This window comes from Caretta caretta, chromosome 5, assembly GCF_965140235.1.
Source record: "Caretta caretta isolate rCarCar2 chromosome 5, rCarCar1.hap1, whole genome shotgun sequence".
Lineage (NCBI taxonomy): Eukaryota > Metazoa > Chordata > Testudines > Cheloniidae > Caretta > Caretta caretta.
The window spans coordinates 2400302-2422515 of record NC_134210.1 but is presented as its reverse complement, the minus strand read 5'-3'; the positions used below and the strand labels follow the sequence as shown (position 1 = coordinate 2422515).

The 22214-nt window shown below is 41.7% G+C and overlaps 1 protein-coding gene across 8 annotated transcripts in view; it reads left to right on the top strand.

The window, feature by feature from the left end:
- UNC13B (unc-13 homolog B) overlaps positions 1-22214 on the top strand; it is a 380992-nt gene that overhangs the window by 116736 nt on the left and 242042 nt on the right. For 4 of the 8 annotated variants that reach the window (XM_048850217.2, XM_048850213.2, XM_048850210.2 and 1 more), the window contains exons 8-9: positions 7170-7205; positions 19773-19995. In XM_048850217.2, the coding sequence (XP_048706174.2) occupies positions 7170-7205; positions 19773-19995 (259 nt within the window). The remainder of the gene's footprint in view (positions 1-7169; positions 7206-19772; positions 19996-22214) is intronic. The other 4 variants (XM_048850215.2, XM_048850214.2, XM_048850212.2 and 1 more) reach the window with 1 other exon arrangement.

Below are 22214 nucleotides of genomic sequence, written 5' to 3'. Positions count from 1 at the left end.
GCTGGTTTATTTAATCTCTCTATTTTAGAATGGATGTATTTTGCTATTATAATATCAATGATTAAGGCTAATCTTATGTGATGCTTGGATGTTTTCTAAACTGTAACTTTACATCTTTTACCTCCCTCCATTTCTATTAAAGTCAAGGTGTTGAATTTTGGCAAGTTTCTAACCTTTTAAATAAAATGTAAACAGAAGCCATACTTCAAAGGTGACCCGCAAGAGATTGTTTTTCAAAACTGAGCTTGTTGCTCATTTTGCAGCTCAAATATTTGTTGCCTTATGATGTATAAAAATGACTTGAAAGGGTTTTAAATTTAGTTCTGCATTTATTAACCTTCAAAATATCAAGAATGTCAACTTTGGTCTTTCCGGATTACGCTGAAGGACCTACTGCATGTCACACACATATATATGGCTAGCTTTAGCATTTGAATAGGAGCAGCGGATATGTTGAATCTTTGACATAAAGTCTTTCATCCAAATGTCAGAGTCTGAAGTTAAGTAGGTGTTAGTAAAAACAAAAGCAGAGTTTGAGAGAATCTGTGGCCATATCTATACTACAAAATGTGGTTGATGCAAGTTACATTGGTGCACAGCTGCCAAAGTTTGCGTATTGCTCATGCATACTTTGCTGCTTGTAATCACCGGGAATTCTTGCGTTAATGGAAAATTTAGTGCATCACAGATAGTAGCACAGTGCATCATGGTCCAGCATATAATGCCTTTTGGGAAATTTTCAGTGTTGTGGGATAGAAATGACTCACCCAGGGATCTCTGGAAGCTAGGGGTCATGTTGCCAGCATGCAACTTTCTCTATCGCATGCCATTCATATTCCATAATTTTTGCGCCTTTTAAAAAAAAAAAAACCACCCACAAGGCACTTTTTGGTATCTATCATCTGTGATAGAAGCGTGAACCCCACAGAAATCTGCACTACACAGATGAATGTTGCAAATACAGGATCTTCACAATTCTCCTGTATTTGCAGACCCTGAGGAAGTACCTCAACAGTGGGGGACACGATAGTTTCTTCAAGGACAGTTTGATAAGGGACATAGTGAATACCAATTCAAGGCTGTTGATGGCATTCGTGGGGCACTGGTTAGGGTATTGTAATTCAGCTTTTGGGTAACAAGGAGTGGCTGTATAACTTTAGGATGTGAAAGAACGCATTCCTGGATCTTGTGCTGAGCTCACCCCACATCTCCAGGCCATTGACAGCAGAGAAGTGAGTGGTGATTGCACTCTGGAAGCTTGCATCTCTGGATTGGTATTGGTCAGTGTGAAATCATTTTAGGAGTTGGAAAATCCACAGTGGGGGCTGTTGTCATGCAAGTGTATATTAATCATCTCCTGCTACGCAGGACTGACTACTGGCAGTGTGTGGGACAGAGTGCACAATTTGTACCAGTGGGGTTCCTGCACTGTGGTGGGGCGATAAAGCGTGCATATACTTATTTTGACACCAGCACACCTTGCCACAGAGCACTTAAATAGAAAGGGCTACTTGTCTGCGGTTATGCACAAGCTGGTGGATCCCTGGGGATGCTTTACTGATGTCTATGTGGGCTGGTCAGGGAAGGTGCCTGATGCTCACATCTTTAAGAACACAGGTCTGCTCAGGTAGCTGCAAGCAGGGACATTCTTTCCGAACTGGCGGATTACCATTGGTGACATTGAAATGCCAATAGCTATTTTGGGGTCCCAGCCTCTCCCTTTCTCCCCTGCCTCATGGTGCCATACACTGGTCATCACAACAGCACCAAGGAAAGATCCACCTGCCAGCTCAGCAGGTGCAGAATGACTGTTGAATATGCTTTTGGAAGATTAAAAGGATGCTGGTGGTGTTTACTCGATTGGAGCTCAGTGAGAAAAATATCCCAATGGTTATAGCTGCCTGCTGTGTCCTGCATAACACCTATAAGGGAAAGGGGGGAAAGCTGCTGCCAGGATGGGGGGTAGAGGTGGACTGGCCATCTGCTGATTTTCAGCAGCCAGAAAGAAGGCTATACAAGAGCTCATCAGGGAGCTATTCATTTTGAGGAGTGCTTTAAAAGAGCACTTTAACGAGTGAGAACAGTAGCGTTCTGTGCTGGACTGTTTTTTGGGCCTGGAGCTTTGGGTGCTGCTAGGAATTGGGTAATGCTTGCTGTACCTAGAACTAAGTGTTTTCCTGAAGCTCTGAATTATGTGGTGCTTGCTGTACATTTACTGGCACTGTGTACTTTGAGTACCTCTGCATTCTGCAATGTGTATTCTGAACTAATAAAGGTAATTTTATTCTTCAAAAATAGAAATGTATCGAGTGGCAAAAATGGTGCAGAAAAACAATGTGTAAAAATACACAGGAAATGCAATACAAACTGTTAACATACATTAATGGAGTAGAAGTTTAAAATTGGAAAGGTGGCAATCATTTCAGTCCATAAATGTCGTCTGTTGTGGCTGCACATACACCAGCTGTGGTTCTCACAGGTCACTGTATATGAAGCTATGGTTTTCCTAGTTTTCTGCTGGTGTGGAATGGTACGGGTAAGGATGTGGCTTGTGATGCTACGTGGTATGTTGGGAGTGGGGTAGGGAGTAGTGACCATGGAGTTCTTGAAGGACCATCAGAGGTGGAGAGTCCAGGATTTTTGGACCTTGAAGTCAACCAGGTTCTACAGCATTTGAGATTGCTCTCTGAGAAGACACATTATGTCCTGGTGCATTTCCCTATCCTTGTCCTCCTGGGACTCCTGGGCTGTTCTTCTGTCTGCTCTTTCCTTCTCCGTGCTGTTGGTCATATTAGCCCTCCAGGGCCTATGTTCACGGTCTGATGCAGCACTGGCCTGCAGGATCTCACTGAACATATCCTCCTTTGTCCTCTTCTTTCCCCTCTCCCTTATGCTTGGATCCCCCATGTTTAAGAGTTACGTCTCCTGCAGGGCTGCCTTCCTGGTAACAGACAGCCACCCACAGTGTATTCACTGTCTGAGAGCAGGACACATTCCAGAAAAGTGTTCCCACTGCCATGGCCTGATGGCCAGAGCCAGAAGAGACCGGGACATTCGCTTAAAATTTCTCCTCATGGAGAAACCACTGTGGCCTGCATCAGACCCAGGCTCAGATTCTCCCCGTGAGGCCTTCATGTTCTGCCAGGTTGTTTGCTGATCCTCACTCCCCTCGAAGAGAAAGTTGTCTCTTTCTCACTCGGACGAGAAGAAACAGGCTTCATCCTCACACTTTGAGGCACAGCCCACCAGAACACTGTCTCCTGCAAGGTCAGTTGCCTCAACAGCATCTGACAAGGGACATAGCTTCAGGGCCTGCCCGAGTACCTCCTGTATGGGAAAGAAGAAACTGTCTAAAGACCCTAAATGGGCAGATGTACAGCGCTCGGCACCGTGTCTCAGGTCTGGAGAGCAAGACAAGCCAACTGCAGGAGCTATGGCACCAGCAAAAGTGCTGGCACCGGTGTCCATTTTGACACACTCAAAGCTGTTGGAACCATCAAAACTCTCAGCGCTGGCCAAGTCTCTGGCTCCATCCGCTGACACCATAGGGGGATACGTCCTTCGGCACCGAGTCGTACATCGGCACCGATGGTGCTTTTTCCTCCTCCACGAGAGTTTAGATACTCTAAAGACCTGCTGGTATCAGACACTTCTGAGTCCGCTTCTCCTTCGATGTGACCTTCCACCCTCATTTCCAGACTCATGACACTCCTCCCTTTTTGCCCCAAGACAGCACCTCCCTTCCCCAGTGACGAGGAGGAGAAGGAAGGCTCCATCGCTCCCTTGTCTGCCAGACAGATCACTCCTACTCATCCTCAATATGCACAGTCTTGGCATGGACCACCATGGATGCAGCCTCATGTTCCACTTCCTCCACATTGGCCATATTGGGACCCTTGAGCCATGTACAGTGCACAATTCGGGAAACCCCCTGTGGAGCAAAGCCGGAGACCTACACCTCTCCTTCCTCCATTGGTCTCTCGCTCTCCAGAGACGGAAACTCTGCCAGTACCAACTGAGGAAGAGCAGGAGGAGGAAGCTCCTCCAACATTACGTTTTTCTTCCTCTTCCCTTGATGAGGCTGTTGTGCTTCCATCCCCTACATCTGCTGACAACTTCAGACATTTTCAAGCCTCTTTTCCTGTAATGGCCTGGGACTTCCCTCCACGTAGGTCAGAGTAAATCAGTGTCCTCATACTAAAGGAGGTGTTTTGTGTCTAGTTTTGGGAGTGTTCTTTGTTTATAGTCTTATCTCTGGGTGGAACTTGTGGAGGGAGAGGAGGGGTTGTTTCCTGGGCCTCTGTTTTTTGTTTTAACCTGAATGTTGCTTTTTGATCATGGTAATTTTGTTCATACTATTTCCCACAAGGTGCTCAGGATGGTGTGTATGGATTAACTTATTAATAAATGCAAGTATATTGTATCTTAAATGAGACTAGCAGCAGGCCATCTGAGTACAGCGAGTCTGTACAATCACTGGTTCACAAATGGGCTATAATTCTAATAATGATTCCGTCTGCAGCTTGATTGCTTCAGCCATTACAGTTCGCCTGCTATTTACCTGCGACAAATTGAACTTCTCCTTTTATCTAGCAGCTAATGGTTACTCAGTAGCCACCGGGCAGCTGTGGGCTATTGGACTGAGTGTGATACTGGAGTTTAGGCTTCTGGATTTCATTCCTGGATACCAAGGCTATATGTAGGATTTGGTGATCTGGCTTCCAAATTAATAAGGAAGGGAACACCTTATAATGTGTTCTACCCTGTATCTGCAGACCTTACTCCTTTATAAAGAAAAAGTAAATCGGTATGTTCTCCAAGTTCTACCATTTGCTTGCTCTTGTGTATTGCTTGTATCTCTGCCCTCCTCTGCTCCTCCTCTTGACTTTTATTTTCTGCATCTCCTCTCTCTTTCTTCACTTTTGCTTCTCGTCTAGTCCCTGGCTAGATCTCATTTGCTATCTGCTTCCATTCTCTCTGCCCCCCCCCCAGGCCTATTCTTCTCACATTTTTTCACTCTGTCCTTTTCTTTCCTCAGAAATAGGCTCAGATGTCAGTAAAATGTATTCATTAGGCCACTTCTGTTTTACAGAGACTTTTGCTGCCGCCTGGGAAATGTCAGACAACAATGGCTTCCAGTTGCCCTTACCAGGCATTGGATTAGGGTCACACAAGCTTTTAGTCAGTTCAGGTTGGCAGGCTTCTGACACAGATAGGCATGTCTGTGCTGAAATTCTCACTCTGGCTTGTTCAGTCAAGTACTGGTGTTTCAGTGGCAGTTTTGTCACAGGTGCTGCTAGTGACTGAGATAACGTTTGACTTCTGGATGCAAGTCTGCTACACTCGGCACTTTGAACTTTGAACTTGGTTGAGGTTTATAGTTAATTGGATGTCAAGGTTCTTTCTAGTATTTAACTTTATTTGCTTAACTATTCACTTATTTAATTTACGGTTCTTTACTTATGGACTCAGTAAAAATACCTTCTAATTCACCACGTTTATTCAGGCAGTCATGTCTACTCAGTTTAGTGACACAATCTAGTGTTCATAGGTTTTTCTATTCTTGCTAATTTTTGCAGAGCATAAGCAGGAGTGACCTGGATTTGAGGCCTCAGTTAGTCACACCTATACAAACCCATTGCTTTCAATGGGTGTCCTTGAGGGTGTGATCTGAAGGGCGGGCTTGCTTGGATGATTTAAGGGTCTAATTTGGCTCACAGAATCTTTATAACTGATGGAGAAGAGGGGGAGAGCCAGTTTAACTCTAATGGCTGGTCGACATGCAAACTTGTACCAAATAACACAAGATGATGATTAAAAATGGCTTCCCTTATTTCGGTGGAAGTTGTGCATGGATACTGATTTTCGCATAGCTAAAGTTGGGTTATTTAAAGGTTGATTTGTTACATTGTTTTAGCTAAAGTAAACGTTACTATTTGTAATCTGACATGTCTGCACAGAAACGTACACCTACATAACTGTTTTAATTCATGTTTTTCTTTGCAAGTTTGTGTGTGGACTAGCCCTCGGATCTCAGCCAGAGTTTGCAAGGCTGGCAGTTAGGAGCAGGGGAAAAATCTTTGTTACCTGAGTGCTCGTGATATGGAAATAATAGTCAATAAACATGGAACTGTCAAATCCACTTTCCAGACTCACTTTTTACAGCACAATTGAACATTAATTTCTATCAATATTAGCCTTGATTTTGTTTAGATGTGTATGCTGTTTATGTAATTCAAACTTCACTGTAAGAGGTCTGTACAGTAGTCAAGTTATGTACCGCTTACCTTAACTACATCAAATTCTGACCTTGGTTAACAGTGTGCTTTAGAGGACAGAGCACCCAACTGGAAGTCAGGAAGTCCTGAGTTCTAATCCTTGTTCTGCTACTAACTTGTTGTGTAGCTTTGGTCAAGTTTCTGCACTGTGCTTTGTCTCAGTTTCACTATTTGTGAAATGGAGATATTTGCTTAGGTGTATAAGGGAGAAGTGTTTGAACTGTGTTCTGGATGTATAAAGTGCTATAGAAGTCCTGTGTTTTGGAACAGTATATTTCATTATAATGTTTGAAGCTAAGAAAAGATTCTGCCCAGTATAGTTTGCACTCAGAGCAGCATGTCTACACTCATCTTATGGTACGTTAATCTGCAGATCTCAGAGTGCTATTGCAAACAGGTAAGTACTATTATCCTGATTTACAAATGGAGACATTAATTCACATGCGGTGCTGGGAATAAAATCCATGTCTCCTGAGCCCTTAGTTCAGTATTCCCACTGGACCACACTCTCTCCTCTCTTGATTTTGTTTAATGGACAATACTGATTGGAATCATGGTAACACATGGGAATTAGAAAGTACAGAGTTCAGTGCTCCTGACTGGGAAGCAGTGTGTTGTAGATATGCTACCAATTGGTAATGGGAATATAATAGTTTAATAATCCTTAGCGTTCACATAGCGATCTTAATGTTCAGAGTGGTTTATAAACACCCCTGAGAGGTAGGTCAGTGAGCTAGTAAAGATGCAGAATGTTACAAATAAGTGCTGTTTCATGTTTAAGTTTTGCAAGCTAAGACATTTTTAAATGCATGGAAAAACTCTCCCTTGGTTTATTTTTCTAAGCGTTCTTTCTCCACTCCTATTCTTTGCTGCCGTTTGTGTTACACCCAGGCAACTGGAGTTATTTCGGATGGCAAGAGCAGCCGAGTATGTAACAGTTTAATTTCTTGCAAGTTCCATGGTTCTGTAGCACTGCAGCATGCTCCAGCATGAGAATATCAGGGATATTCATGCATATAGGAAAACCTTTTCTGTTTTCTTTCCTTCTGTGTTCATGGGAACTTCATGTTTGTGTGTATTATCGTCCTGTTCCATCTTTGATTTTGTATTCGTTTTCTTGCTCTGGCCATGTTCTTGAACAGTCTATTTTTTAAATTAGGATTTTGGGTGAGGAAGTCTAGCAACCAGTAGCAGAATTGGAATAGACCTCTGGGTCATACAGAGATGCAGCACATTAGCTGCCTGTACACCTTGTCAACCTTCACCCTTAAACAAAAGTTATTGTTTGTGAAACTGGCAAACAAAAGTGACAACCCTCTGGGTTGAAACATTACTTTGTGCCTTTGCCTTCATCAGCTACATCCTTTTAAATCAATGTAGAGCAGGGCAGGAAGACTGTGACCTCCATTAGAAAGTCAGTGTTTGCCAACAAATACCAAACCATATTTCCTTTCTAAGAATAAGGCAAAACAGCTGCTTGAGGAATAACACTCTGGCAACTGATAAATGTGGACTCTGTATACATTAGAGATTTTTGTCCGTTAATTTGTCTGTTGTGTGCTTGCTTGCCCTGTGCCTCTTTGTGTGTGTGTGTGTGTGTGTGTGTGCGCGCGCGCGCGGGGGGAAAGCGGGCTATATGCTGAACCTAGCGGCCTGCTAGGCAAGGCTGTGCTGCCTAACAAGGCACTGGTCTGCCATTCTTTGATCCCTAATCTCTTTACGATCACTGAACAAGCAGGTGGGGCTAACTCAAGTAGAATGTGTTTAAAAAGCCAGTTCATAGGCAACTAGAGAAGCTAGTGAATAGGAGGAGCAAACCGGGGGTGTTTTGTGAGATGGAGCATGAGAGCCAGATATTCCTAATAAACATTCTCTAAACTTGGGCCAATAAACATACCCCCCCCCCCAAAAAAAGAAAAACAAACAACAAAAAAAAACACGTAAAGAACAAACAAATGAAAAAACCCTGTGAGACTAAAAACAGCGCAGGCAGATGTCCAGGAACAGAGTGGGGGGGAGGGGGGGAAGGAGGGATCCAAGTTAATGCACTGAATGCAGCTTGTATGATTACCTGCCTTGTGGGCCGAGCGCATGTGTGTGCATATGTTGCAAGCAGACCAAGTGTGGATTCTTGAGACCAGAGTGGCTGAATTGGAGGAACTAAGGGAGACTGAGAGGAACATAGAAGACACTTTCTGGGATACATTTGAGTGGTCCCACCCCCACCCCTGGTCTGGCAGCCTCTGTGCTGTTGAGGAGGATGAAAGTCTCAAGGAAGGAGAACATCAAACTGGAGCGGAGGGAAATGATTCCATAGTTGGGACCCTCCTTCAAGATGATGTCATGGTATCCTCTTGCACTGAGGATACCCATCGGAGGGAGGGTACTCCAATTATTAGAAAGAGGCAGGTAATAGTAATGGGGGATTCAATTGTTAGAAGTATAGATAGTTGGGTTTGTGATGGCCGGGAGAACCGCATGGTGAAGTGCTGCCAGGTCTGAAGGTTGAGAACTTACTGAGACATCTAGATAGACTAATGTGCAGTGCTGTTTCTGGGGAGGAGCCAATGGTCATGGTACATAATGGTACCAGTGACATAGGTCTTGGAGGCCAAATTTAGGCATCTAGGAAAGAGATTAAAGTCTCCATGGTAGCATTCACTGAAATGTTTCTAGTTCCATGTGCAGGGCCAGTTTGACAGGCAGAACTGCAAGCTCTCAATGTGTTAATGAGACAGTGGTATTCAGAAAAGGGATTTAGTTTCGTTAGGAACTGTGGAACCTTTTTGGAAAGGAGGAGCATGTATAGGAAAGTGAGCTCCATGTAAACCAAAATGGAACCAGATTGCTGGCATGTAAAATTAAAAAGGTCATAGAGAAGTTTTTAAACTAAAGGCTGGGGGAAAGCTGATGTGCGGAGGAGCACATGGTTCAGACAGACATCCCTTAGAGGAGGATTTATTAAAGGAAATTCTCTATATCTTAATAAAGAGAGGATAGAAATTGATAAATTACAGGTAGGAGCTGAAGAGAAACAGTCAGATGAAAGTCCTGTTCAGTTATATCATGTGAAGGCAGACAACTAAATAGTGACAAATTTTATAAGCATCTTTTTTATACAAATGCAAGAAGTCTTAATACTAAGATGGGTCAACTTGAGTGCCTGGTATTAAATGAGGATATAGATATAATAGGCACCACGGAAACTTGGTGGAATGATGATAATCAGTGGTACATGGTAATACCAGGGTATACAGTATATAGGAATGACCGAGTAGGTCATGTTGGTGAGGAAGTAGCACTATATGTGAAAGAAGCATAGCGTCAAATTTAGTGAAAAATTTAAAGGACTCAAACTGTACTATAGAATCTCTATGGAGAGAAATTCCATACTTAAATAATATGAATATAGCAGTAAGAATATACTACCGATCACCTGACCAGGATGATTGTGCAATGCTCAGGGAGATTAGAGAAGCTACAGAAACAGAAAACCCAATAATAATGGGGAATCTCAACTCTCCCCAGATTGACTTGGAATGTATCACTTTAGGGTGGAAGGTAGAGAGAGAATTTCTAGACACTACTGGTGACTGCTTCTTGGATCAACCAGTCCTGGAACCCACAGAGGGAGAGGCAATTCTTGATCTAGTCCTAAGTTGCACAGGGAATCTGGTCCAAGAGGTAAATACAGCTGAACTGTTCAGCAATACTGACCATAATGTAATTAAATCTAACATGTATGAAAGGGGGAAAATAGCAGAGACCCACCACCGAAGCAGTTAACTTCCAAAAGGGGAACTACCACAAAAATGAGGAGGTTAGTTAAATGGAAATCAAAAGAAACAGTCACAAGAGTGAAATGCCTCCAAGTAGCATGGAAACTTAAAAAAAGAGTATAATACAGCTGAAACTATATGTGTACCCCAAATTGGGGGAAGGGGGAGAAGACCAAAAAATACCACCATGACTAAAAAGGAAAAGGAGCTGTTACAGACAAAAAGATACTTTTTAAATAATCTATAAAGACACTAAAATCATGAATGGTGTGGAGAAAGTGAATAAGGAAGTGTTATTTACCCCTTCGCATAACACAAGAACCGGGGTCACCAAATGGAATTAATAGACAGCAGGTTTAAAACAAAGAAGAGGAAGCACTTCATACAACACACATTAAACCTGTGGAACTCATTGCCAAGGGATGTTGTGAAGATCAAAGGTATAGCTGGATTCAAAAAAGAATCAGATAAGTTCCTGGAGGATAGGTCCATCATTGGCTATTAGCCAAGATGGGCAAGGGTGCCACCCCATGCTCTTGGTGTCCCTAAACTTCTGGCTGCTGGAAGCAAGGATTGGCCGACAGGGGATGGATCACTCTATAATTGCCTGTTCTGTTCATTCCCTCTGAAGCATCTGGCATTGACCACTGTTGGAAGACCGGATACTGGGCTGGATGAACCATTGGTCTGACCCAGAATGGACATCCTTATGTAGAGGGAAAACTTGTGGGACCTAACTTAGTGTGCTGTAACGGCCAGCAGACAGATCGAGATACAAATCCATCCCTTGTCAGAGAAGGAATTCCAACAACCAGGCAACTTGGTCTTCTCCTTTCTGGCCTGTGTGTGTTACTGTACATGGGAATCACTATCTGACAGGCATGCTAGATCCAGAAGGCATAAGGGTAGGAGGTAATGGGAGGCTTTCATATCAGATAATAGGTGTTTTTCATCTCTGATTTCTATCACAGTAAATGATCTAATCCAGCCCCCTCTGGCCACACATTCTCTTCAAGGAGGGTCTAGTCCAGTCTAATTTTAAATCACCTAGTAATGGGGCTTCTACTGCTTCCCTTGAGCAGACAGTTCCTTTGTCTGTAGTTCGCTTACTGTTAGAAAGTATTTCATATTTGGCTTAAAATTTCTTTTGTTCAGTTTTATCTCATTAGGCTTAGTTATGCTACTTTGGACCAATATAAACTATTCTCTCCTTAGTGTTTTCTCTATTCAGTCTGTCACTGCGGGGAAATACATTCATCTTAGTTTAAGCCATGCCCTCTATCCTGGGAGAGCTAATCTCTTCTATAGTGCTGCTGTATGTGAGTGGCGGCAGCAGGGGGGGAATTCCCTGTCTAACCCAAAGTGATTAGCTTATGACCCAAAGCATGAGGCTTAATTACCCATATCCTTCTTGAGGCTTACTTAAGTAAAATATTAATGGTCAATTATTTAGTCCCCTTATAATCCTGTCACAGTACTTCTCTGCACGTCCCCTTGTCGCAGAGAATTCCACGGATTGACTGTACTCTATGTAAAATACTATTTTCTTCAATTTCCTTAAACTTACTATCTTTTTGCCCATTGTCTGTTGCATCACATAGCGTGCAGAGTATAAACCTTTTAAAATGTCAAAAAGAATGAGGAGTACTTGTGGCCCCTTAGAGACTAACAAATTTGAGCATAAGCTTTCGTGGGCTAAAACTCACTTATCGGATGCATGCAGAGGAAAATACAGTAGGAAGATATATATACACAGAGAACATGAAAAAATGGGTGTTGCCATACCAACTGTAACAGACTAATTAAGGTGGGCTATTATCAGCAGGAGAAAAAAAACTTTTGTAGTGATAATCAGGATGGCCCATTTCAAACAGTTGACAAGGTGTGAGTAACAATAGGGGGAAAATTAGCATGGGGAAATAGGGGTTTTTTTGTTGGAGAATTGCGACTTTTAGTTTTGAAATGAGTGACCAGGGAGGTTGAAGTGTTCTCTGACTGGTTTTTGAATGTTATAATTCTTGACATCTGATTTGTGTCCATTTATTCTTTTGCGTAGAGATTGAGTAGGACCTAATCACATCAGCCACACCATCAGAGGCTTGTTCACCTGCACATCTACCAATGTGATATATGCCAGCAATGCCCCTCTGCTGTGTACATTGGCCAAACCAGACAATCTCTACGCAAAAGAATTATAACATTCAAAAACCAGTCGGAGAACACCTGGTCACTCAATTTCAGACCTAAAAGACTCCAATGAGAAACTGCAGAATTGGAATTAATTTGTAAACTGGACACCATCAAATTAGGCTTGAATAAAGAGTGGGAGTGGGTGGGTCATTACACACAGTAAAAATTATTTCTCCATGCTAATTTCCCCCCATTAGTCTCGTTACAGTTGGTATGGCAGCACCCATTTTTTCATGTTCTCTGTGTATATATATCTTCCTACTGTATTCTCCACTGCATGCATCCGGTGAAGTGTATTTTAGCCCACGAAAGCTTACGCTCAAATAAATTTGTTAGTCTCTAAGGTGCCACAAGTGTACTCCTCATTCTTTTTGCTGATACAGACTAACATGGCTACCACTCTGAAACATTTAAAATGTCAGAATTTTCCCGGACCTGAAGAAGAGTTCAGTGTGGCTTGAAAGCTTGTCTCTCGCCAACAGAAGTTGGTCCAATAAGAAATATTACCTCACCCACTTTGTCTCTCTGAAATTTGCTGGTGACAGGGTGCTGTCTGAGTATGTCCCCTGGTGGCACAGCAGAACCCTGCAGGGACACCTCTGTTCCCTCTGGCTTCTCCCAACTAACTTATTCGCAGTCCTAAGTACTTAAAGTAATATTCCCCTTCCTAGAGTCCAATTAAGTCTTTATAAAAATAGTGTCTTCTGTGGCCCCTTCAGGTCCACACCTCTACACCTAGTTAAGGAATTCCTTAGCCCACAGTCTTGAGGCTATGCAGTGGTTCAAGCTGGCTTCCCCAGCCCATCTGTAGCCAGGTTTCAGCATTGCTTCATGGAGCTTCCCTTCTCTCCTGTGGAGTCAGCTGACAGCTGGGTTTTATCCTATTCAGGAGGTAACTCCTTATTTAAACCTGGTTCCCATTGCCCAGCTTGTCTGCTGCTCCCTTAAAGAGGCCATGTCATGGAACAGGATGGGCTGGCCTTGAGTTCCCTGCCCCCTCCTTAAAGGGGACAGACCACCCTGTTACGTTGCCACTTGCTTCTCTCTCTCTTTCCTGTGCTTGATGGTCCTGCAATAGGGTTGTTCTCTATGGGGAAGGTTGTACGCAAGTCAGACCAGTTAGGTGATATCCAAATACACCGCACTTCATAGGGGCTGCCAAACATTGTGCCTCCTTACAGCAATGGGAACATAACCTCCTGTTTTGATGGAGCATTTGAGAAGAAAAATGCCCTTTATTTTCTGGAGTTCCTTGCTCTTTTGGCAGCTTCACTTTTCCGGTTTGGCACATTTATTACATACTATTTGGTATGAAATCACATTCATATTCATTCAGACCGTCCCCAATAAAGAGAGGTTTAAAACTCATACCTATGGTACTTTCTTCTAGCCTCGCACACAATTTACTGGATTTCTGAATGGCTAGGGAGATTTACTTTCAATAGCTATGGAGCGTCAATTAAGGAATAATTAGATTTTTCCATCTACTTTTAAATTATAAAGATCAGAGATTTTAAAAACTTCATTTTCATGTGCAACTCATGGGAGGGAAAGCTTTAGAAAGTACTGGCCTTCCCTTCAGTTAGGGATTAATATTTTTCCTCCTTTCCAGTATATTATAGAAGTTTACTGGAGTCAACATCCACTAAGTACATTCTTACCTGTCCACTTCGTACATTAATTTGCATACAGTGTGAGCAGAAAATGGTGTGCAGGTACAATTCATGTCATAGACAGCACATTTGAAAGGGGGAGTAGGAGGGTTTTGCTATAAGGTAATTGCCTTAATGATATGTTGTTCTCTTGTGTCTTGTCGAGTTTAGCTGATCGTCTGGTAAGATGCTGCTGTTATACATGCATTGCTTCTGTCTCAAAGTAGGTGAAACTTCATCACTTTAAACCCGTTTGCTACAAATTCGGAGAGGAATCTGTATTATTCTCATGCCACTGTGTGAGAGTTTCCCAGTATTGCTGGGTAAGCTACTGTAAAGTGTAGATTGCTCTATGAAATTTATATTCCATTTTTTTGGAAATAGGGCCTTTCTCTGTCTTTCCTGTACTTTGAATTGGGTGTGCAAGTACACTAGTTCCTGGCAAGTCTTCTCACCACAAAGTTCCCTTTTATAGGGAAGATACTGACTGCTAAGCAGAGAACACAAGTACTCAGCTTCTTGGAAGATCTGTTGAATAAGAGATACTTGTTGAAAAAATGTCACCTCTGTTAGAGTATTAAATTAGAAAACTAACTTAATGGGAAGGCTACGATAGAAAAGGGCAAAAGCCAGGAATCACTGAACTATTTCGGTCACTTTATACTCAATCCAGATTGAAACTCAGGGATCTGGAAGAAAAGCAGAAGGTGTACACCTCTCACCAGTGCCTGGTTTTTAATGTGTGCCATACTGTGACTGCCTAGAGGATGTCTTGGCTATTTAACTGTCTCGATTCCATCTGCTTGTTTAGATTTTTTTTAAAGGGTCCAGCCAACTTAAATGGGACATGTCTCTGAAACTATTTTATGTATTGTTCTAGGATGAGGTTTTCAGGAGTGCTCAGTGTTGACCTGCCCCTACTTCCCTGGAAGTCAGTGGTATTTTAACCCTGAATTTGGTAGGGGTAGGCTTAGGCCAACACTGATGGCTTTTAAAATGCCACCCAGAATGAACACCTGGATCATCATAACGGAAAGATTAGAAAAAAGATAATATCTGTTTTCATTGTGTTTTGGCAGCCTCTTGTGCATTGTAAGCTTAACTGTTTTCCTTGTATAGTCAGGTTACTGGTTACTGTGGCTCTTTTTAACAAAAGGGATTTAAAAACAAAATAAAAAATAGGAAAATTTGGTTGTAAAATCCCCCAAATTGGAGGCTTGGTGGCAGGTAAAATATATGAAACTGTTAACTCATTTATTTCAAATTGACTAGATTTCAAGTTTCTGATGTCCCTTTAAGTGCCCAGTGATACAAAATAGCCTGGATAAACTAATGACCTGGAAAATTGTACTTAAACTCATTTTTGGCTTTCAAGTTTTAAACATAAGTGACCACATGCAATCAGTTTTAACTCTTCTTTGACAAAATATTTTTGCCCAGTGGGATGTTTTTGTAAAAGTGATGACTCATTCAGCAAGAAGTTATGGCCTCTGTACACAGGAGGCGAGACTAGATTATAACAGCCCCTGTTCCTTCATCACACTTCACTCTCAAATTTTCCCCAACAGTCACTTAAAGGTTTAAGAAAGCTGGAGTCATGTAAATGGCTCTTCTCTTTGGTGAGGGGGTGTGAGGTCATTGGAGTGGAATTCAAAGCACTCTCCCCCATCTCCATTGTCCTAGGACTTGGCACACTGCATTGCTCTTACCACTGCTTGCGATATCCTTAGGAGTGAGATCAAGCTTGGGAACTGGATCCCAACTCTCAAGGGACAGCACAAGAAATTGCCATTAAACCACCAGGCAATTCTAAACAAGTTGAAACTTATTCTGGGAGAAGCCCCTCTTTCGCAGCTGGCCCTGGGTTGAGGATTTTTATAGCCAGTTTCTCCCTCAAGTAATGGTGGTGCTGTCAACCCCCTAGAAAACAAGATTTTTAAAAAAAACACTTGTCCAAATGTAAACCTGATTGACATGGCTGGGGCAGAAATGAGTTGAAACTGTTTTGAGACCAATATAAAAATAACTAAATGCTCTCTGCCCTGTGGCAGTTGCATCAGAATTACTGTACTGATGAAAATAGGGAATTTGGAATTGGATATGCCAGCTCCCCAAAGTTCACATGTGTACTTGCTGTCTCTTGTGTCTTGCTTTTTCTTTTCAGGCTCTAGATCCTTACTCTGTCAATCCCTCTGTGTGATGTGACTTTGTCCAATAGCTTTTCATTATATATGTTGACTGTATGCATGAATATTCAGTTATTTATCAGAGCAGAGCATGCCTTTCCCCTTTCCCTTGGGTTTATCCCCTTTACACAGTAGGACTGTAGACTGAGAGACTGTTTGCATCCCCTGAGAGCTTTTGGTGCATGTGAAGTTTCCTAAACCAATTCCTTGAAGTCTTTTTACCAGTGCGTGCCATTATATCTTTAGTTACTAACATACTGGTTTTCAAAGACTATCTTCTCTGAGATGGCTTAGCGGGAGTGGGAAAACTGACAGCAGCAGCATCCTCAGGCAGATGATGCTGTAAGTTATCCCATTCATTTGTGTGAAGATTATTTTGCTAAAACATAGTAAGCATTAATACCTGTTCCTTTCTATTGAATGGATAGTGTATCTGCAAAACTGCTTCTGCAAGTTGTTGTCAGTCTCCTCTTTTTCTTAGGATGAATTAAATACCTTTTAGTAACAAGAATATTAATGCACTCATGTCACAGCCACTGCATCTTGCTAAACACTTCTGCTAAAGTAAAACATACTGCTGCCTGTGTAAGAGACAGACGTTGATATCCTTACTCACGCTGACTCGTCCATGGAACTACTCATGGAGCAAGGCACTGAAGTGGGGCTGCGTGTGCAGTAAGGTGCTGTTCAACATAAGTAAGTGAACTAGAATCTGGGCCTAAATTATTAGTATACTTGTCACCAGTCTTGCTTTCTAGTGGTGTTAACATCCCTAGACATCCTGCCGACGCTCAGGGCATTTATCAAAGATACAGTATATGTTTGATGTAGCCTCATTGTTATCACTGGGTTATGGACTCCTATTCTTTAAAATTGCTATCAGTAAAACATGCTCTAACTTGGGACCCATGAGTCTACACATGTTGTGCATTAATGATGACATAGAGAAATCCTGGTGCCACGTGTTATAAATACTTATATTCTATCAACTTGGATGATTAATGTATAAATTTAATCTACAATTTTACAAATGCTAAATTCCTGCTTTTGGAGAGACAGGGTGGGTGAGGTAATATCTTGTATTGGGCCAACTTCTGTTGGGGAGGGAGACCAGCTTTCGAGCTAAAGAAGAACTCTCACCAACAGAAGTTGGTCCAATAAAAGATATTACCTCACTCGCCTTATGTCTCTAATGCCTTGGGACCGACATGGCTACAACAACACAATTATTGCTGTGATTCTCTCTGGGGGGAGAACTTCCTTACTGAGACGTAACGTGCATCACCGTTGTTACAGAAGAGCAGAATGTTTATTGGAACTCTTCAGAGTGGAGAATTTTACCCTTTGTACTGTAAGGTGGATTCTCTACAGTCAGTGTAGTGAGCTAATGTCCTTTGAAAGACTGACCGTACAAATGCATAATCGCGAGGTGGTTTAGTGGCGTTAACTGGAAAGTGTTATGCTGCACTGAGGGATGTCACCATTTCTTCATTATTCAGTATGCCCTAAATTGAGGGGTTTGCAGAAAAACATTAAGTAGTTGCCAGAGGGAACCCCAAATATTTAGTATAGAGTGAGACATACGCACATGCTTCCATAATTATAAGTATGAGGTATAGTAACAGTGCCATTGTTTTAGTGTGATGCAAGTCAGCTGTGGTGACACTAACCTTCGAAGTAGCACTGTGTTATCCTTCTGAGGCTGGGGTCCCATTGTGCTAGATACTGGGCAAACAGATAGATGACAGTCCCTGCCCCAAAGATTTAGGACTTAACTTCTCAGGGGTAGTCAGCACCATTGCACATCAGGTCATTAAATTTTACACAGCACGGCCGTATTGGTTTTGTTTGTTTTTGAGGAGTAAGCAGTTTTAAAATCCTTTTCTAAGTTGATCAGGTTTCCAAGACTGAGTGTTGTAAGGGGGAAATTGTTGATTTTTTTTTTTTTTTTGCTGCATGGTTACTCTGTTACTGTATTTTATGGGGTTCCAGTTTTTCTTTTCCAACTAGAGTGCAAGATTGGCACCTTTTTGGTTTTTAATGAATCCAAATAATTCAACATAATAGCAATTCATTTCTGTTTAATGTATGGAAACTGACAAGAACTGCATAGCATTAGTCTATTAAGAAGCAGAAGACTATATGCTATGTTCATTGAAGACAATCAAATTGACTAGCTTTGATTTATGAATAGAAAGCCTGTTTGAAGGAGATTTCAACTAGATGTGCTGACATGTTCTCCAGTGGAGGTGGTTTTTGTTTGCTTCCGTGTCAGGATATTACTATACCTTTGCACTATATTAAGGGAAACAGATTGTTTCAGTAATAGCAAACCTTAAATTATATGAAACAATAGAAACTGTTAAGTCAAAAGAAATGAAACCTTCAATGGAAAACATGTATCCATCTACTGTGGATAATTTCAATCTGGAATATCCAGAATTAAACTTCCATTTGTTTGTCAAAGAAATGGGGAAAGCAAAGGAAGAAACCAACCTGTATTTTTATTTCCTTGCTCAGTCCCAATCAGTCTGTGCTGTGATGCTGGCTGATTGAGGCATGCATGAAGTACGGAATCAACTTCTCAGACAGAGCTTTGATTTGATTGTCCTTTCTATTCAGGCTTTGGTGCTAGTGGTGGTCATGAGGAATAATGGCTGATGGTTGTGATTTTTTCTTTATTTCAAGCATGTTCGCAATGCACTTCACCTGCTTTATCACGGTTATCTATTTATTGACTGGAAACTTGCAAAGATAAAGTTGCCATACTGCACGGCCTAGTAGGAGCTTTATTTTTAGGCCATGAACAGATGTCAGACTAGAACTTTCATTTTTCTTCTCTTTTAGAAGGGTTATAAGTTGCGATGCCTTTCAAGGGAGAGGCGCAATATGTGGCGGGAGCTTTTTTGTTGCGATGGTATTTACACAACAGACATTTGTGTTGACTTCTTGAAGTTTCTAAATGGGACGATTAACTGTAGCTACAGGAATGTGTTAAATGTAGCAATTACAATAAGAAGAAATAACTTGTATACCGGCAGAGTTACTCTGCTAGTTGATTTTGGCTTTCCTCTTGACTGACAAGCATATGATAGCCTTTCGATAATCTCTGTCCCTGAGAGAAATGAAACATTTTTGATATTGGTAAAGTATGTTGAAAGGAGTGATACAGTGATTGTAAATATGTAAAGGGAAACAAGTTAGAAGCTTTATTTAATTTCCTTTTCTGCTCCTCTGGTTTGATTGGGTTTTTAAAATCAGTCGCTAGATGAGCGAGAGTAAAATAAAATCCTCAGGGCAGACTCAACTTCGCACAGGGGAATGTACTTCTCTGACAACTGAATTGTTTTTATTGGGGTTTTTGCAACTGTAGTAAAGGAATCCAAAAAAGTTCCCTAAATTAAAAGCATCTTATGCTCCTATTTGTCAGCAGTGGTTGAAGGGAAAACAAAAAAAGTAAATGTTGGCCTATAAGGACGTGGCAAATGAGAGAGAAGGAAAGGTAAACAGGGAACTCTTCAATATAAATTTGGAGAACATGAGCTCACACTCTGCATTGCCTTTTAGGACCCCAGCATTACAGAAAAGGCCTCTTAAAAGACTTTTTGCTGTGAAGTGTGAAATGGGTGCTGCTTGCCCATCTGAGTGGAATTGGTGAGTTGTGCTCTAACTACGTTTGTTTCTTAGCCTTGGAAGACCCTGATAGTGCAGTGGATGACAGAGACAGTGACTACCGCAGTGAGACCAGCAACAGCATTCCTCCTCCTTACCACACAATCTCACAGCCCAACGCTTCTGTGCACCAGTTCACTGTGCCCTCTCGCCTGCAGCAGCAGGGTGTATCTCAGGACGCCTGCATGGACTCCATGCAGAGCTGTGATCTGGATTACCGGGAACGTATGGCCATCAGGTGGGTGCTGACTTTAAAACTGTAGCTCTTTCTCTGCCATTTGAAAGTTTACTGTAGATCCTGAAAGCATTATGCAAACTGATGAGGGACAGCCTAGAGGTTTTAAAAGTATTGTAATAAGACAGCACAAGGTATCCTCACCTGCCTTGTGAATAGATGTGCTCTTCTAGTCTAAATCTCCACCTTTGAATAACACAAGTACTGTGGCAGATCCTGCAGCCTAGTTTCATAAAAGAATTTTTAGAATGTGTTCAAACTTAGGAGCTTGATTGGTTCTATTTTTCCTTAAATAAATAAATAAGGGTAGAATGATTGAGAATGTCATCTGGCAATTGTGTGCTACCTTTAGAAGCAAATGGAACTCAGTGTAGCAGTGCTGTCCTATGGTAAATTTCCTCTTCACTGGTGACAAATTAATTTTCTGTTTCACGTTAGCTGTTATCCCTCTATCAGCTGCTCACACAAAGATATTCAAGGAAGGAGCCTTTGTCTCTTCCCTTTTTCCTACCTGTTAGCACATAGCACTGTTGCATAACATGGGTTTTGCCTCAGTGTGTACCTGGTGCCGTAAGAAAGTACGGGTTTATTGCCAGAAATTGATATCTCTCCCCCCCCATCTTTTTCAATTTAAGGTGGTGTTTTGCACATAGCAGAACATTATACAGTCTATGTGGTTCTTCTTTTGATCACAAATCAGCATTTATCAACCATTACTTCACCCTGTCCAGCTCATTAGGTGAATAATAATAATTATCGTATTGCTTAAGAGCCCTAGTCGGGAACCAGGATGCCATACAAACACTTAGCAAGAACGCAGGCCCACAAAGCTTACAATCTAAATATATGAAAAAGAACAGGTGGATGCAACGGATAGGCAGTGGGAGCACAAGGAAACAAGGAGACAATGTTAGTGAGCTTGATAGGCATAGGTTTTGGAGAAATAGGACATGATGCTTTGATATACACTTCATGTGTTGAAATAATCTGGAAGGGAAGGGTAGTCGTTTGAACATATATCTACCAAAAAAGTGAGAGGTGCAGAGTTTTTCACTTTCTATATCAAACTGGTCTTATTCCCAAACCCTTGGCATACCTCCCTAACTGAGGGTACACTTGCATTCTGAAGTCTAGACATCAGTTGTTCTCATGGGTTGTGCTTATGTTTAATGGCATATCCTTAACTGTGGTGGTTTTATTATAGTGATCATACAGTTAACTCAGTCAGTTAGTATCTAATTAGAAATACCATATTTTACCAGTAAAATTCAGCTTTTACTTTGTCACTGCTAATGGGACTTGGTGGTACGTGTATTTTTGTACTTTTATCTATAACAGTGTGATGTATTATTCTCAATGCATTCTAGACCATTAAAGACAGAATCAGATTCTTTCTCATGCATCCTGTGCAGTAGATAACTTATTACACATGGGACTTCCTATTCAATTATTTCAAACTCTTATTGTCATCTGTCCTTGCGCAGACGTGTCAGTGTGGCTTTGCTACATAGGCTTATTTTTTGCCCACTTTATCAAAATAGCATTTTTTTAAAAAAAATTCAACATTAGGTGGCTGCTAGTGGGTTTTCTGTGGGGGAAGGGGATTGTGTGTGTGGTGGTGGTGGGGATTGCTTGTGCTTGCTGTTTACATTGCGCCCAGCTCCAGCATCTGTTTGTAAATTCGCCTTTTGTTCACAAACCAGTACAATTAATTCAGGGGAGTCTGATGGCCTGTGTTATGCAGAAGGTCAGACCAGATGATCACAGTGGTCCCTTCTGGTCTTATAACCTGTAAATCTATTAATCTCTTGGTTTCCAAATTTGAGTCCCAATAAAGAACTCCTTCTGCATCATTACTGGTGATTTGTCCTCCAGCTGTATGTGTTTATGCTTGTAATTCTTTTGCAGTGTGAGCTGAGTGATTCACATCTGCAAAATGCTTGCTTTTATTGCATCTTGAACTCTTTACCTAGGGAGATGGTAGATTCTCCATCATTTGCAGTCTTTGGGTCGAGACTGGATATCTTTTTGACGGATATGCTCTAGCTCAAACAGAAGTTATGGGTTTGAGGCAGAAATTATTGAGTGAGGTTCTTTAGCCTCTGCTATGCAGGAGGTCAGACTACATGATCCCTTTTGGCCTTAAAATCTACGAATCTGTCACCACATCCTTGTGTTGGACAGATTTGTATTTCATTATGATTGCACGTTGCAAACAAATC